This window comes from Lissotriton vulgaris, chromosome 11 (genome assembly GCF_964263255.1).
Source record: "Lissotriton vulgaris chromosome 11, aLisVul1.2, whole genome shotgun sequence".
NCBI lineage: Eukaryota > Metazoa > Chordata > Amphibia > Caudata > Salamandridae > Lissotriton > Lissotriton vulgaris.
The window spans coordinates 1,009,646,451-1,009,661,224 of NC_141699.1; the positions used below are offsets into that span (position 1 = coordinate 1,009,646,451).

Below are 14,774 nucleotides of genomic sequence, written 5' to 3' on the forward strand. Positions count from 1 at the left end.
GCTCCTTTCACTTTTAAATGACTTGTGACATACAGAATGCCTGTCCTTGCATGTGATTTTATGGAGATTAATAGAAATGAGAGGGTCCTAGTAATCGCATGCACTTATAATGGAGTACTTGTTTTTGCTACTTTTGAGGATGTTGACTAACTGATTTTTTTTAAGTCAGTGCTTAGCAGTGGTTATTTTGTTTATTTGCTCTTTCCATCTTCTTTACTTGTTTCTTTTCTCCCAACAGCCTTTTATGTGATATTTCAGACACTGGACCAATCGCAGTACTTGTACTTTGAGAACTACTCGATGACCTTGTACACCGTGGTTGAACTGATGATGGGCCTGATTGATCTGCCTGTGCCCAGTGACGTCGCTTCCCCGATCATTACCTACATCGTGTACAGCCTCTACATGATACTAGTCTACCTGCTGCTACTGAACATCCTCATTGCAATGATGGATGACACATACTGGAGAGTGGCGGAAGAAAGGGAGGAGTTATGGAAAACTCAGGTACGAAAGGCCTGGTAGTAGAACATTCATAGTGAAGAACAGCAGGGAGAAAATAATTGTACTAGTTGAGCTAATTTCTACTAGGAAAAGAGCAATAATTAGAAACCCAAAAACCCAGGCAAGAAAACAGTCAGTCAGTCAAAAAGCTTTTATTATCGGTTAGCAACCATAAAAAGACATATTTACAGATATACAAGTAAAATAAAAGTATTTACAATACTAAAAATCCTCAGGGATACTAAGTCATACAAATGTTAAAAGGATTAAAATAGAACAGATGTCAATGGCTCAATATACAATACAATGAGACTCACAGTAGGGCATCCCAAACAGTTTGTTAATGTGAACCCTCACAGCAACAGTCAACATACAGGGGCAGTAGTCAATAAATTTAAATTTTTTAATATTGCACACCTAGAATACCACATAGACAGAAGGAAACTTGCTGTTGCGAACATTGTCAAAGGTGTGGTATCAACTTTGAGTATCCTAAAAACCTCCCTGTAGTCCCTTAAACCCCTGGACTTACAGAGTTGGGTGATCCACTTGGCTCTCGCCCTTGAGTACGAAGGGCAAAAGAGCAGTAAGTGCTGATCCGACTCTCTGCAGCCCGCACAGCCTGGGCAAGAGCTCGCTTGTGGTGAGGCTTTTGACCATTTATAAGTGAGGCCCCTAAGGGGCAATGAGCTGTGCCTAAACTGGATGTAAAGTTTCCTAGCCAGGGGGGACTGGAAGTCATCCAGAAATTTCTCGAATTTACGAAGGGCCTTAATATCTAGAAAGTTATTAGTCAGCCTGCCCATAGAAGAGTTTGATAGGTTAAGAGCAGTACGGTGCTGTTTTAGTGCCAAACTCAGGGATTTTTTGGAGAGTAGGGGGCAAGCCACCTCTGGGGACGACCACAGGTCCCCCATGCCGAGAGCCTGGGAGAGGTGTTTAATGTGCTTTAGCCAAGGGATCTTCCCCACGCCCCCTGACCAGAGTCGTCTCCAGTATAATAACGGATGGTTCAAGACAATTTCCTGGATAGGGACTAGACCTAATCCAGCCTAAGGGGAGTTAGTGGGGTGCTCCGGGGAAGTCTCAGAAGGCGCCTGAGGAAACTATTCTCAGTGAGAGATAGCGGGGCAGCGCTAACATGCCCCCATAGATCCGCACCAAAGAACGCACCCACTCTTGTCTGGGCTTTATAGATTTCAAAAGGCGGTCCCACCAATTTAAGGGAGGTCTCATTAAAAACCTTTAGGATACCACCTGAGGATTAGGCCAACTTCAAATTGGCCTTGGCCATGTGAGAGCTCCAGTCCATTCTGTCATTTAGGGTAACCCCCAGGTAATCAAATGTGGACACTCGGTCCAGGGCCATCCCATCCAAGTGCTGGTGGGGACAATTATGTTGTCTCAAGTTGTAGACCATGTACTTAGTTTTAGAAACATTGGGGCATATTATCAAGGGGGTTTATCTCCGCTTTTTTGGCTTTAAAAGCCAAGAAAGCGGAGATAAAATTATCTCCCTATTACCAAGCTGTCGCTAACACCAGTTAGTGACAGCTAATAGGAGATAGCGACCATCTTGGGCCTTGCTTTGCATGTCAGTGATATTTATCACTAATGACATGCAAAGTGGGCGTGCCAAGATGTTAGCGACTGGAAACAGTCCCTAACATCGCTATCTCCTATTACCAACTTTTGGAGATATTCGCGCTAAGCGCGAATATCTCCAAAAGCTAACACCTGCCCTGAGCAGTTCTTAGCCATGTTATCCAATGGGAGGTGGATAACATGGCTAAGAGCATTTGCTCGATAATGCATGAATATCGCTGACTTTTCAGCGATATTCATGCATTTCGGCCGTTTTTTATCGCATTTGCGATAAACCTTGTTAATAGCAAGGTTTATCTGCGATAAAAATCGCCGATGTGCGGCGATAATTTTTGTCTCTAAACAAGTTAGAGACAAAAATGATCGCTAGTTGTTGGTAATATGCCCCATTAATCTCTAAATTCCTCAGTCTGCAGAAGCGGCAGAAGGCTTCCAATGTTCGCTGGATACCCCCAGATGACTTTGACAATAGGAGGGTATCGTCAGCGAACATTAGGGCCGGTATTTTCCGCCCAGCTAGACTGGGGGAGTCCAGGTCTCTAGCTCCCAGTAAGTGTGCAATCAAGCCATTGAGGAACAGTGAGAAGAGCGTGGGGGCTAGAACGCACCCCTGCCTCACTCCCTTTTCCACCGGGAACGGAGCCGACAGCTCCCCACCCCTCCCAAACCTCATCCTTGCGTACGTTCCCTGGTGCATACGTTTGAATAACTCGCACAGGTAGGCTGGGGTACCCATCTCAAGTAGTATTGCCCAAAGCTTGTCCCTCTGGACCAGGTCAAATGCGGACCGGAGGTCCACAAAGATCAAGAACAGACTGCCAGCCCCTAGGCTAACTGTCCTCCAGTATATCAACTGTAACCTGAACAGTTGGTCGATCGTAGAGACCTTAGCCCGAAATCCTGCCTGTAGGGAGGTTAGGATGTGGTGGTCGTCCATCCAACTCTGCAGCCTAGTTAGGAGGACACGGGCAAAGAGTTTCTGGAGGACGTCGATCAAGCTGATGGGGCGGTAGTTGACAGAGTCCAGAGGGGAAGCTTTCTTATAAATGGGTATGATTTCTGCTCCTAGCCATGTCGGGAGAATATCCAGACCCTGCATAATGGCATTAAAAAATTTGCAGATGTAGGGAACCCACACCCTCTGCTCACTCCGGTAGAGATCGCCGGGAATCCTATCAAGACCCGGTGCTTTCCCCACAGCCAAGCTTTTAAGTGCCACCTTAACTTCCAAAAATGTGCAGGGTAACTATCAAGTTCCGTACCCTTCAAGTAGGCTGGTTCGGGTATACTTGGTTGGGGGGATGCATCGACAGGAGGATCCAAGGGGCTAAGTGAATAAAGGGGCTTAAAGTGGGCAAGCCAAACGTCTTCACTAAGGTTCGGCGTAATAGCAGGCGTCCCTGCCGCCAGTCCCTCACGGACCATATTCCAGAAGCACCTATAGTCGTGGGCATCAAGCGCTGCTCTAACTTTTTCCCATCTGTCAGCCTCCCACTCAGACCTGGTCTCTCTAGTCAGATTTTTATAGGTTTGCCTAGCATTTCTGATGCTCGAAAGTGACCCCCGTTTCACCTCCTTTACCAAGGCAATTTTCGCCGCCGACAGTTTTTGTTGAACCAATGATCATACTTGGTTACCCTAGACCTAGCGGTCTTGGTGGAATAGAAAAAATCAGCCAGTGAGCTAAGGAGCGTATTATGAGTGCGTTGCAGGGCCAGGAGATAAGAGGGCTCAGAATTGGAACTCAACAAGTTACTGACCACTACAAAAGCACCTACTACGTGATTATATATCTCAGCTATCGAGTCTGGCTCTAACGCCACCTTCGCCCACCTACCGCATCTGCCTCCCGCCAATTGGAGCAAATTCACATTACTGGGGGGCTCCGCTTCTCCCTGTGCTTTGTGATATCCCAAGCAGTTGACCAATTCCAGTGACAGTAAGTTGTGGTCGCTATCGACCCTAGAAATTACAGAAAAAGCTTTTGCTTGTGCCCAAAATTCCACATTAACCAGAATATAGTCGATCGTTGTACTTTTCCCTGGTCTATTGAAAGTACAAAGACCCGGGATATCTGGGAGGAGTCTGCCATTGCAAACCCTTAGAGAATAAGTTACAAGTTATTGATCGCAAGCGCCAAGGGCAATAAGCGCTTTTCCGGGTACATGGAACATTCCGGGATAAGCCAGGTCTCATCCTCTTCCAAAGTAACAGAAGGGATCCCCATGAGCGGTTCAAAGTGGCATTTGAAATCCGCACCAATAATTTTGTGATAAGACAAAGGGAAGGAGAGAAGAAGTGCCTCCAGAGCCTCTAAAATGGATAATCCCAGCTGATGGGGGATGGGGCGGAGATAGATGTTAATTACTGCCAATACCATGCCATCCTTGAAAGTAAGTAAGATACAGAGGATATCTGGGCATTGGGAGTCAACTACCTTGGCTGAACACCCCAGGTGGACTGCCACCCAAGTACACAACCCTCCTGATGGTCTTCCCCTGGGTCCCTGCACTGCCGCTATGTGATAGGACGCAAATCCTACCCTTACAGGGCAGACAGGAGCCAGGTTTCTTGGAAAAAGCATAGATCATAGCCATCCATCAGCTCTCCTCACTCCGGATTATCCAACTTCGTCCCCAGGTCTGCTATGTTCCAAGACCCGATCAATGAGCGGCGATGCGATGCTTGCGCTAGGGGAACTTCCATAGGATGCAGTGGTACAAGAGGTGTGGGTAAGGTACGTGGATATATGTCCAACACCCGCCCACCTCTCATAGGGCCAGAATTATGGGAGAGTAGGAAGGTCGATGAGGTGGACACCATAGAACTAGAAATCGGTTACATGGACCCTGCCTCGCCACTTAGGCCTCCCACCACCTGACTCCCAGATGAGATCATGGCTATTGTATCAACGCCCGGGGCGATAAAAGTCAATCCACATTACTCAGGGCCCTATATCTGTTACCCACTGGGATACTATGCTCTAGTTCATGACTACCATAGAGAGAATAGGGTTGCTCCGGCCTGGTTGAACCCAAGGATCGTGGGTAAAAGTACCCCAAATGGAAAGTGTGTATTGGACCCATAGTTGCAGGCACACCACTACCTAATATGTGTTTAACCACACCCGGATCCCTGAAATTAATGATTACACAGTCGCCTCCAATATCTTTAGGCCTAGTCCCCAACCAACTGACTCTGCGTGCAAATAAAATCTCCCCTTGCCCTGAACCCATTAGGGGTCTAGGCCTGTTTAACCAGAAAATGATTTTGTTTTTTAACTCGGGAAAGGTTTCACCGCTAACACTATCCAGAGGTGGTACTCCTGTAAGCACCACCACCACATATGGCGACGCCTCTGGTGGTAGCTGGGGGCGAGGGGGGGATTTTTTTAGACTACTTTCTTGAGGTTTCGGTGGAAGAGTAAGTGCGGGTCTACTCCCGCATGCTGCTGTTTTCCAGAGATTAACGGGGAAGGGAGAGGAACGTGTGTCATTGGACCAAGTGCAGCTGGGGGTGCATCAAGGCAGTTTGGATGCCCAGAATTAGTTGGTACTAGGGTAGGATTCTGCAGAGATGTATGAGCCATGACATGTGTGGGTTTGGCAGTAAGAGTACTGTCGCCTGGACCCGTGCCCGTGTGGGCAATCAAAGTAGGACCAGAACCCTTTCTAATATCCGAGTTCCCCGATGAACTAGTTGGCTGAGCTCTCCCCGAGCCTTTATTGTTAATAAGAGAGAAAAGTCTTTCTATCCTAGAGAACAAGGATTTAAAGTGGGAGCCAATACGCTGGTCGATATAGGCCTGGAGGTCAATTACTAAATGAGTAGCCCAGACAGGTGGTGCAGTGGGAGGAGGAGAAGACGGAGGCTCAGGCTGCGAGCAAGCAGGTGGAGATACTGACCGAATAACTTGTTTTCTTCCAGGTTTCGGCTTCTTACGTCTGGGGTATGGTTTAGGGACCTTTCTGCCTACTGGGTGTGGAGGGAGCGGGTAAACCGTGGCAGAGACATTCACATCCGGCACCATCTGGGCACAAGGTAGCTCTGAAAATGAGGACATAAGGAATTAAATAGATTTGGAGGGATTAGCTGTAGCTACAGAAATGTCCCCCACTAACTGAGGGGGGACCATTACAGGGGTATATGATAGGCGCCTTTCGGTGTTTTCGATGGCCGTTGCTACTACTCCTATTGTTTTTTGGAGCATTTTATCAATGGCTGTGAGGCTCGGGAGTGGTTGGGTCATGGCCGCTAATTGCCTAGTCATAGGGCGTGAGGTGGAGGACTTATTGTTTTTTCCCATGCTGCTCATTGCATGAGCCATGAAGAAAAGTTCCCTACTATCCGAAATTTATAAAACAATTAAACAACGTATTTAGACAACTGAATAAAAGATAATATATTAATCAGTCCCTACTCGTGTAAAGAGGCGAATAGGGCAAGCTATGACTGTTTGAATAAACAAGTAAAATGGGTACGTAACCACTAAAGAGAAGATTAAAAAAGTACCAAGTCAATACGAGTCACTTCCAGGGGGCAAGAGGGGTGGCCCAGCCCTGCCCCCTTCAGCCCTTGACGGCCACAGACGGTCCCGCCCTTGTTCCGGGCTTCACCCGGCGACCGCCCGCGTGCGTCCCGCGCCGCGTGGTAGGCAGTCAGTAATATAATGAGGAGGGGAGGGGCCTAACAAGCCTCAGGTGCTCCCGGCGCTGTGTCGTGTACTGGGGCTGATGGGACTCGTAGTCCTAGGATCCCTCGTGGCAGGCAGGGGGGGGCGCGGAGCAAGGTGGCGTTCTCCTACAGTTCAAACCCCCAGCAAGGATCTCCTCTCAGGTGAGCAGGGCAGCCCCCGCAGCACAGCACAGCAGCACAGTCCTGCAAGATGTTAAATGCTGTGAGGCTAACGAGCCTCAGGTGCTCCCGGCGCTGTGTCGTGCACTGGGGCTGATGGAACTCGTAGTCCTAGGATCCCTCGCGGCAGGCTGGGGGGGGCGCGGAGCAAGGTGGCATTCTCCTACAGTTCAAACCCCCAGCAAGGATCTCCTCTCAGGTGAGCAGGGCAGCCCCCGCAGGACAGCACAGCAGCACAGTCCACAGTCGGTTTCTTCAGCGCAGCAGCAGGCAAGAAAACAATAAGGTGCCCTTTTTAGGGGTGGAGCTTGTTCTAAACATTTTAGGTTGCTCAGTACAAGCAAAATAGAAACTAGATCACAAAGGCATGGCAACAGGGCCAATGCTTGAATGCTGAGAGTGATGGAACCATTATAGGAGGACCTTCGCCGGACTGGGCCATGAACATCTCTATCATCCTGCCACTCTTTGCCCCCCAGGAGATCAGGGGAAACATGCAGACTACTGGGGCACAGATCAGTGATGCCTATGATAGTGCTGCCCTCTTCCCCTCCTCTCAATGCAAACTCTGGGCACCTGTGACCCGAACACCAGTGCTTGCTAATAGGGTGAGCCGACCCATGGCTGGACTAGAGGAGGACACTTGACTGATGATGTAGCCTCAGGTCCTGGCCGGGAGATATTTTTCAGGGCCAATTGATGAGGCCAGATCCTTGGCTCTAGAGTGACCTGACTTGTAGACAGTGCTAGGAAAGAGAGGTTTTGTGCCTGCTGGTATTGGCCTCCTCTGGTGGGCTGAAGGGAAAGGCCACAGATGATCCGGTTGGTCTTGTGGGCCTGGGGGAAATTGCCTGATGACCACTGTACCAAATACTGTAGACTTAGCAAAGCACCTTGGAAAAATCTGCCACCCTGCTAGGTGGACAGTGCCCCTAGCCAAAGCAGAACCCACTTCTGGCAGAGGATCCCCTGTAGATATGTTGCATCTAAAAAGGCTGTTGTGCCTATTTCTTCTTCTGCATTTGTCTGCACCCTTTTGTGCTACAACAAATTGTTGGTTGGCTTTTGGGGGGGCTATGGCAAATGGTGTCTCCAAACCAGTGACATACCAACAGATTCAATAGCAGTTCACCCACTGAACTAGGCTGTGTTGATAAGTTGTACATACCAAAAGGTGGGCAGAAAAATGGGCAGCTCTGCATCAGAACCCTCACTCCTTGAATAATTATTAGCACAAAATACAAGGACAGCCCCAGAACAATAGGTGGGCACTGTAGCCATAGACATAAATCTGTAACAAGCAGACTTCAAGAGTTGTATTATTGCGTGGACGCATTGTATTAAGGCGTGGACACAGTGGGAAAGAAAAGCACAACCATCATCAGATGATATGATTTAACTGTCAAAAATGCTCTCATGTGCTTGCGAGGTGAGTCCAGATTCCTAGCAGCAAAAGTTGAAGATGAAGAAGGCAACTCTTGGAGCAATAAAGCATGCTTAGTTGGTGTCCCAGAGGAACAAAAGGGCCCAAGCACAAATATTTGTGCTGAAGGCTTGATACTCCATGTAATCAAACACAAAGGTCACTCTGCCTTTTTCTCTGTGGAAGAGAATCACAGGACACTGTCCCCTTTGACGAAACCTGGAGATTCCCCAGCATGATAATGACATGACTCCTAAACTACATCGATATGGATGAAATCCTGCAGGCTTCAAGATCACTCCTATCCCTATCCCATGATAAAGCTAAGATTCTGTTTTTTTTACCTGACTTTAACCAGCAGTAAGAAGCAAAGCTGCACAATCAATGTGGTTAAGAATGAACTGCGAGACACAGCTAAAACACAGGATACTATTCATAGCATGATAGAGAATGCTCCTCTAAGAAAAACAATTTACAGCCAACAACAATACCATTTGGGCTCTATGCATCTAGGTCGTACCTACCACCTTTAAATACCTAGACATCCAAATACATAGGACACCACAAGATCAATAGGAAGGTAATCTCCAAAAAGCAGCCTCCGCCCTCCATACCCCGTAACCTCTGGATATTCCTCCCCCTATCGGTAGCAGGGCATATAGCAATCTCCAAAATGGTCATGCTCCCACGACTACATTATTTTACCAACCTCCCAATAGTGATACCAGTTGCATATTTTACAGTCCTAAACACCCTACTATCTGAGCTAATATGGGGTAAAGGCTGCATACAGGAAGGTCTTTAAAAGCTGCAATTAGGGACAGACAAAGGGGGAATGGGAGATTCTGACTTTCGAGTATATTGCTTAGCAAGACAGTTGCAATGGCTTGCATACTGGCTTGTTGGACGCAACTCACACAAACTAGGATTATGCACCATATGCCTTGTTCCAATGAACTCTACACACATTACTAATGCCCCAGAGCAAGGTCCCACCAACAGCTCCACTATTACCAAAAGTTGCTTGCTGATGGAGTATTGCTAAATCACAAGGACTTTGCTCATGAAGAAGGAGTTCTCGGATCACTATTCCTTCTGCATGCAAATATTACTAGATTCATCAGAAAACACTGGTCCCCTGCTAACACTGAACCCCTACATATAAATTCCTTCACTCCCTATATCTAAAGGGCAATAGCCGTCATCTGATGGCTCTATCGCGGCATCTGCACACATGCTGCAACGTCTCTTGTACGACTGAAGGAGAACGGGACAGAGACTTAGGAAGGAAACTGCAAGATGGGGACTGGGATTCTCTATTAGAAAACCCAAAAAAACTATCACGCAATGCAAAATGTTAATTTATACCGTACATGATAGTACATAAGGCCTACCTCATGCCTCATCGACTAAACAAAATGTACCCTGACACACGGGAAAATCGCCCAAGATGCCAGTCCACAGACACCGCCCAAATGCATATGCTTCTTTCCATCTTTTGGGCACAGGTCTCGGACACAATCAGAGCGGTGACCAGGAGTACACTCTGAAACATGACAGAAAGCTGTACAGTGTGCTTACACTTTTGTTCCAAGAACCAGAAAGTACAGGCGAGATTTGCAGACTTGACCTTACTTATTGCAAAGAGTTCCAGAACTATGAGATGCAAATCAGCTTTGCCACCTAGCATATTAAACTGGCACGAGGAGGTAATCTGCTGGGGGAAAACGGAGAGCGCGGCAATACGGAGGACAGAGTAAGGAGATCTGAGAAAAACTCCAATCTCACTGGACTGGGACATGATTTTGGAAGCCTTCAAGACTACTGACCTTCCAACACAATATCACTATATAGACCATCTGTATCGCCTTGCTACTCTGGGAACCAGCTACTACAATGCAAACCTGAGTCTGCCTACGATTATAGACACATAAGGTGTGGAGCTGGTGGACCAGGTACTGATTCCCAATGGATATCAAATTAACGACCGTCTCGTAAATAGTAATGTGGTGAGCCAAGCGGGGGTAGGGATGGAGAATTATTTGATGTACTATCTTAAGCCACGAATACTTTCTGATGCGTCACACAAGCTTTCATCCGCTCCTATGTATACCCATTGATCACACTCTACAATATACAGTTGTTGTAACCTTAAGAGTGTAACTATGTCTAAAGTGATATAAATGATGCATCTGTATGGAATGTATGAATCACAAAATCAATGACGTTTGTTTAAAAAGAGAATGCTCCTCTAGGAACACTTCTGGCATTTTGACTCACCTGATAACATCTGGCCTTGGCTTGAGTGCAGCTACTAGACCCGCAGGGAATCTCATGACTGTTGACCTCCAGGACAGCACTGTGGACAGGGAAAGGTGTGTCTTGGTCTGCATTGAAGCTAAGGAGAATGATTGATGCCGGGACACAGTGGAAGGTGAAGTCTCATCCATTCCAGCATGAGGCGTGCTGCTCCCTCTGACTCTGGAACATGGAGATGTTGCCCAGAGAAACCCAACAGAACGCCACTGATACATCCTAGACATATTGATGCAGTAGATAACAAAGTTAAATGTCATGCTCAAAGTACCCGGTGGCGGCTTATCTCCTCCCTGTTGCAGATACTTTCTGCACTCTGTTTCATGCTGTTGGCGTTAGGAAAAGAAACATGGATCAGTGATAAGGTATTAAATAACATGGGGGCATAATAGCAACAACTAGCGATAAGTATCGCTATGTTGGCTTAGCGGCAATATTTTTATCGCCGAGCTGCGGCGATTTTTATCTCCTAAGCGATAAAAATCGGCCGAAATGCATGAATATCGCTGAAAAGTCAGCGATATTCATGCATTACTGAGCTAATGCTCTTAGCCATGTTATCCACCTACCATTCGATAACATGGCTAAGAACTGCTCAGGGGCAGGTGTTAGCTTTTGGAGATATTCCCGCTTAGCGCGAATATCTCCAAAAGTTGGTAATAGGAGATAGCGATGTTGACGACTGTTTTCAGTCGCTAACATCTTGGCACGCCCACTTTGCATGTCATTAGTGATAAATATCACTGACATGCAAAGTGGGGCCCAAGAAGGTCGCTTTCTCCTACTAGCTGTCGCTAACTGGTGTTGGCGACAGCTAGGTAATAGGGAGATCATTTTATCTCCGCTTTCTTGGCTTTTAAAGCCAAAAAAGCGGAGATAAACCCCCTTGATAATATGCCCCATGGTTTTGTTGAATGTTATGTTCATTTAACTTGTAAGGCGCACAATTCACCCCGGGAGGGGTGTATCGGCGCAGCACAGGACTCAGATAAAGTTGGAACCTTTAGACCGGAAGCAGCTCAGTTTTCAGAATTTAAGGTGATCAGTACATTGCCATATGTGAGTGGGTAGCTGGTTCCAACACAAGGGGGCAAGGTATGAGATGGATCTACCTCCTGAACGGGATTCCCCGACCCGGGGCACTGTACGCTGAGCTTTGTCAGAATCCTTTAACAGTTTGTGTGGTGATGTACAGTGGGACTCCAATCCTGCTGCTCCTGCCCAACAACAAGGGACTAGGGGACAGATGTACTGACATTGTATTCTTTAAAAGTGGTCGCAATTTGCACACAGACATTTAGCGAGTCTAATGATATTTTGCGAACCGACCTATGTTCTATACCAATTCTTAGTGGACTGCAATTCGACCTACTTCATGTATATCAAACAAGTCGGTCGCAAAATACGACCCACAAGCCTACTAGAGTCAGCATTTAGAGGCGTTAACAGGGCATGGTGATTTATGGGAATTTTTAATACCCTGTTTGTGTATATTGTACCTATTACACATATGCATGTTTAACAATGTGCCCTTTCATGCTTTTTCAACATTATTACTATACTAAAAAACTATTTTTAAATACCCTTCTTGCACACATCTTACAAAAGTGGGGACATTTATATACTTCTCCAAACGTAATGTACAATCATAAACCAGATTGTTTTAGGTGTAAATTCTATCATCTGATACATTTTTAAAGTTTATGCCTAAAACTTTATGGAAACTCAAAACGTTATTACATTGTGAGTGGACATGCAAATTTACATTCTTGCTCCTTCAGCGCCCCTCTGACACTCTGTATGGGATGCCCCCTTTTCAAAAACAACATTGAAAAAGAAATTAGTGACTTCTGCAAACTAATAAATGATATAACAGTGATGATGGCAAAATGCCTCCAATGCAAGTGTGTGGAAGAGGTTTTGAGAGTGTGTAAAGAATAGTGTTAAACAGAGATAAGTGCAGAACAGATTGAAAAGAAATAATTGTAATGTATTTAATTCGATTGAAAATGTTTTGATGATGTTTTTTGCTAAGAATTATATTTGAAAAGCAAATCAGATATCTGTGTTTGTACAAAGCGGGTATCTTTCAGAGAAAAGGGATTGTCGAAATGTAGCCAAATCATGGAAGCATAAGTAATATAGGTGTAAATTGGAATAGATGTTACATTTTTAAGTAAAATTAATGGAAAGATATCTCACCTGGAAAGCATCCCCAATAAGTCAACACTTAAACAAAAAATATGACCACTTATTTAAATCCAGGTGGATTTCATATTACCATAAACATCCAGTGGCTTGGGTATGTGTCTGTACAGTGCCTGATGTGAGCCTGTGGTTGAAAGTGGGACAAACCGGCACTCATTTTTGGGCACCAGCACTTATTTTTCAAAATCTAACTTTGACGTAAAGTGGGAAGAAAGAGAAAGATGGAAAAACAGTGATCAATCAATCAAGATCTATAGAGCATGGCAAATCACCTGTGAGGGTCTCAAGGCACAGAGTTGCTAGCTGCTTTGTGGTGCTCGGTTCATTCAAACAGCCAAATCTTGAGTCATTCCCTGAAATCCTGAAGTGATGCGGCGTACTTACGGTGCAGGGGAAGGTCTTGCAGGCTTTGGCTTCAAGGTGAGAGAATGTGCGTCCTCTGTTGTTGGCTCAGCAGAACTGGGGGGTGTCTATGAGAAAGAAGAGGGAGGTGGATCTCACGTGTCTATGAGAAAGAGGGAGGTGGATCACATGTGTCTGGTCGGTTGGTGGAAGGTCATTAGTTTGTTGATGTATGCTGGCCCGTTCTTGTGCACAGCTTTGTATGCATGGGTCAGCATCTTAAACTGGCATCTCTAATGGATCGGGAGCCAGTGTGGCTTCTTGTGGTGCGGGGTGAGGAGAGTCCGTCTGGGGATGTTGAGGATGAGTCTTGCCGGTGAGCTATGTATTGGCTGTAGTCTCTTAAGGAGGCATGCAGTGATTCCTACGTAGGTTGTGTTCCCATAGTCCAGCCTGCATGTGGCAAGAGCTTAAGTGACGGTCCTTCTGGTGTTGATTGGGAGCAACCTGAAAATATTACAGTGTAAGCGTAGGCTGTGGAAGCAGGCGGACAAGACTGTAGTTATCTGTTTCAGCACAGATAAGTTCATGTCTAAGCTAATGCTGAAGTTGCGGGCCTGGTCTGGTGGTGCAGGGGAAGGGACGAGTTCAGTAGGCCACCAAATGTCGATCCGTGGCAAGGTGATTTTCCCAAAGATGAGGACTTCCATCTTGTCCGTGTTGAGCTGAAGACACTTGTCCTTCATCCAGCTGGCGACGCTCATTGTACATCTGTGGAAGATGTCTCTGGTGGCAGAGGGGTCTTTTGACAGCAAGAGGATGAGCTGGGTGTCATCAGCATAGGAGATGATGTTGAGTCTGTGTGATCTGATGGTGTTGGCGAGGAGAGTCATGAACGTGTTTTGTAGAGGGTGGGGCTGAGGGAATACCCTTGTGAGATGCTGCAGATGATCTTCTTGGGTTCCAAGGTGAATTGTGGCACACAGATTCTTTGGGTTTTTCAGGTGAGGTATGAGGCGATCAATTTGAGGGTGTTTCCCTGGATTCTGATTTGGTTCAGTCTGTTGATCAAGATGTGGTGGGCGACAATCGCAAAGTATGGCTGACAGGTCAAGTAGTATTAGGGCTGCAGTTTTGCTGCAGTCCCGGAGGGCCCTGATGTCATCAGTGGCTGCGATCAGGGCTGACTTTGTACTATGATTGGCTCGGAATCTAGATTGAGAGGGTTCTCCCCACCATGGTGTCACACAATTCTTGGGACAGGGGAATGTCATTCTCCGTGGCTGCAGGGTTGGAGAATTCCTTCATGATGGCGAAGAGTTCCTTGCTGTGGTTTGTGCTTGCTTCTATGCGGTCTGCTACAGCATTCTTCTTTGTTTCTCCCAGGAGGCAGTGGTACTGGTTGAGTGCCATTTTGAAGGTGACATGGTCTCCTGTTGTTTTGCTAGTACTTCTCTTCCTTTCTCGTTTCCAGCAAGAAATCAGGGCTGAAAACACCTACAGGAATGTGATAAAGGGGAAG

General features: G+C 46.5%; 1 protein-coding gene across 1 annotated transcript in view; it reads left to right on the forward strand.

Moving 5' to 3' along the window:
- The window catches only part of LOC147683931 (transient receptor potential cation channel subfamily V member 6-like), a 176,561-nt gene that overhangs the window by 155,193 nt on the left and 6,594 nt on the right, over positions 1-14,774 (forward strand). The window contains exon 12 of the mRNA XM_086944922.1: positions 239-507. Coding sequence (XP_086801048.1) covers positions 239-507 — 269 coding nt within the window. The remainder of the gene's footprint in view (positions 1-238; positions 508-14,774) is intronic.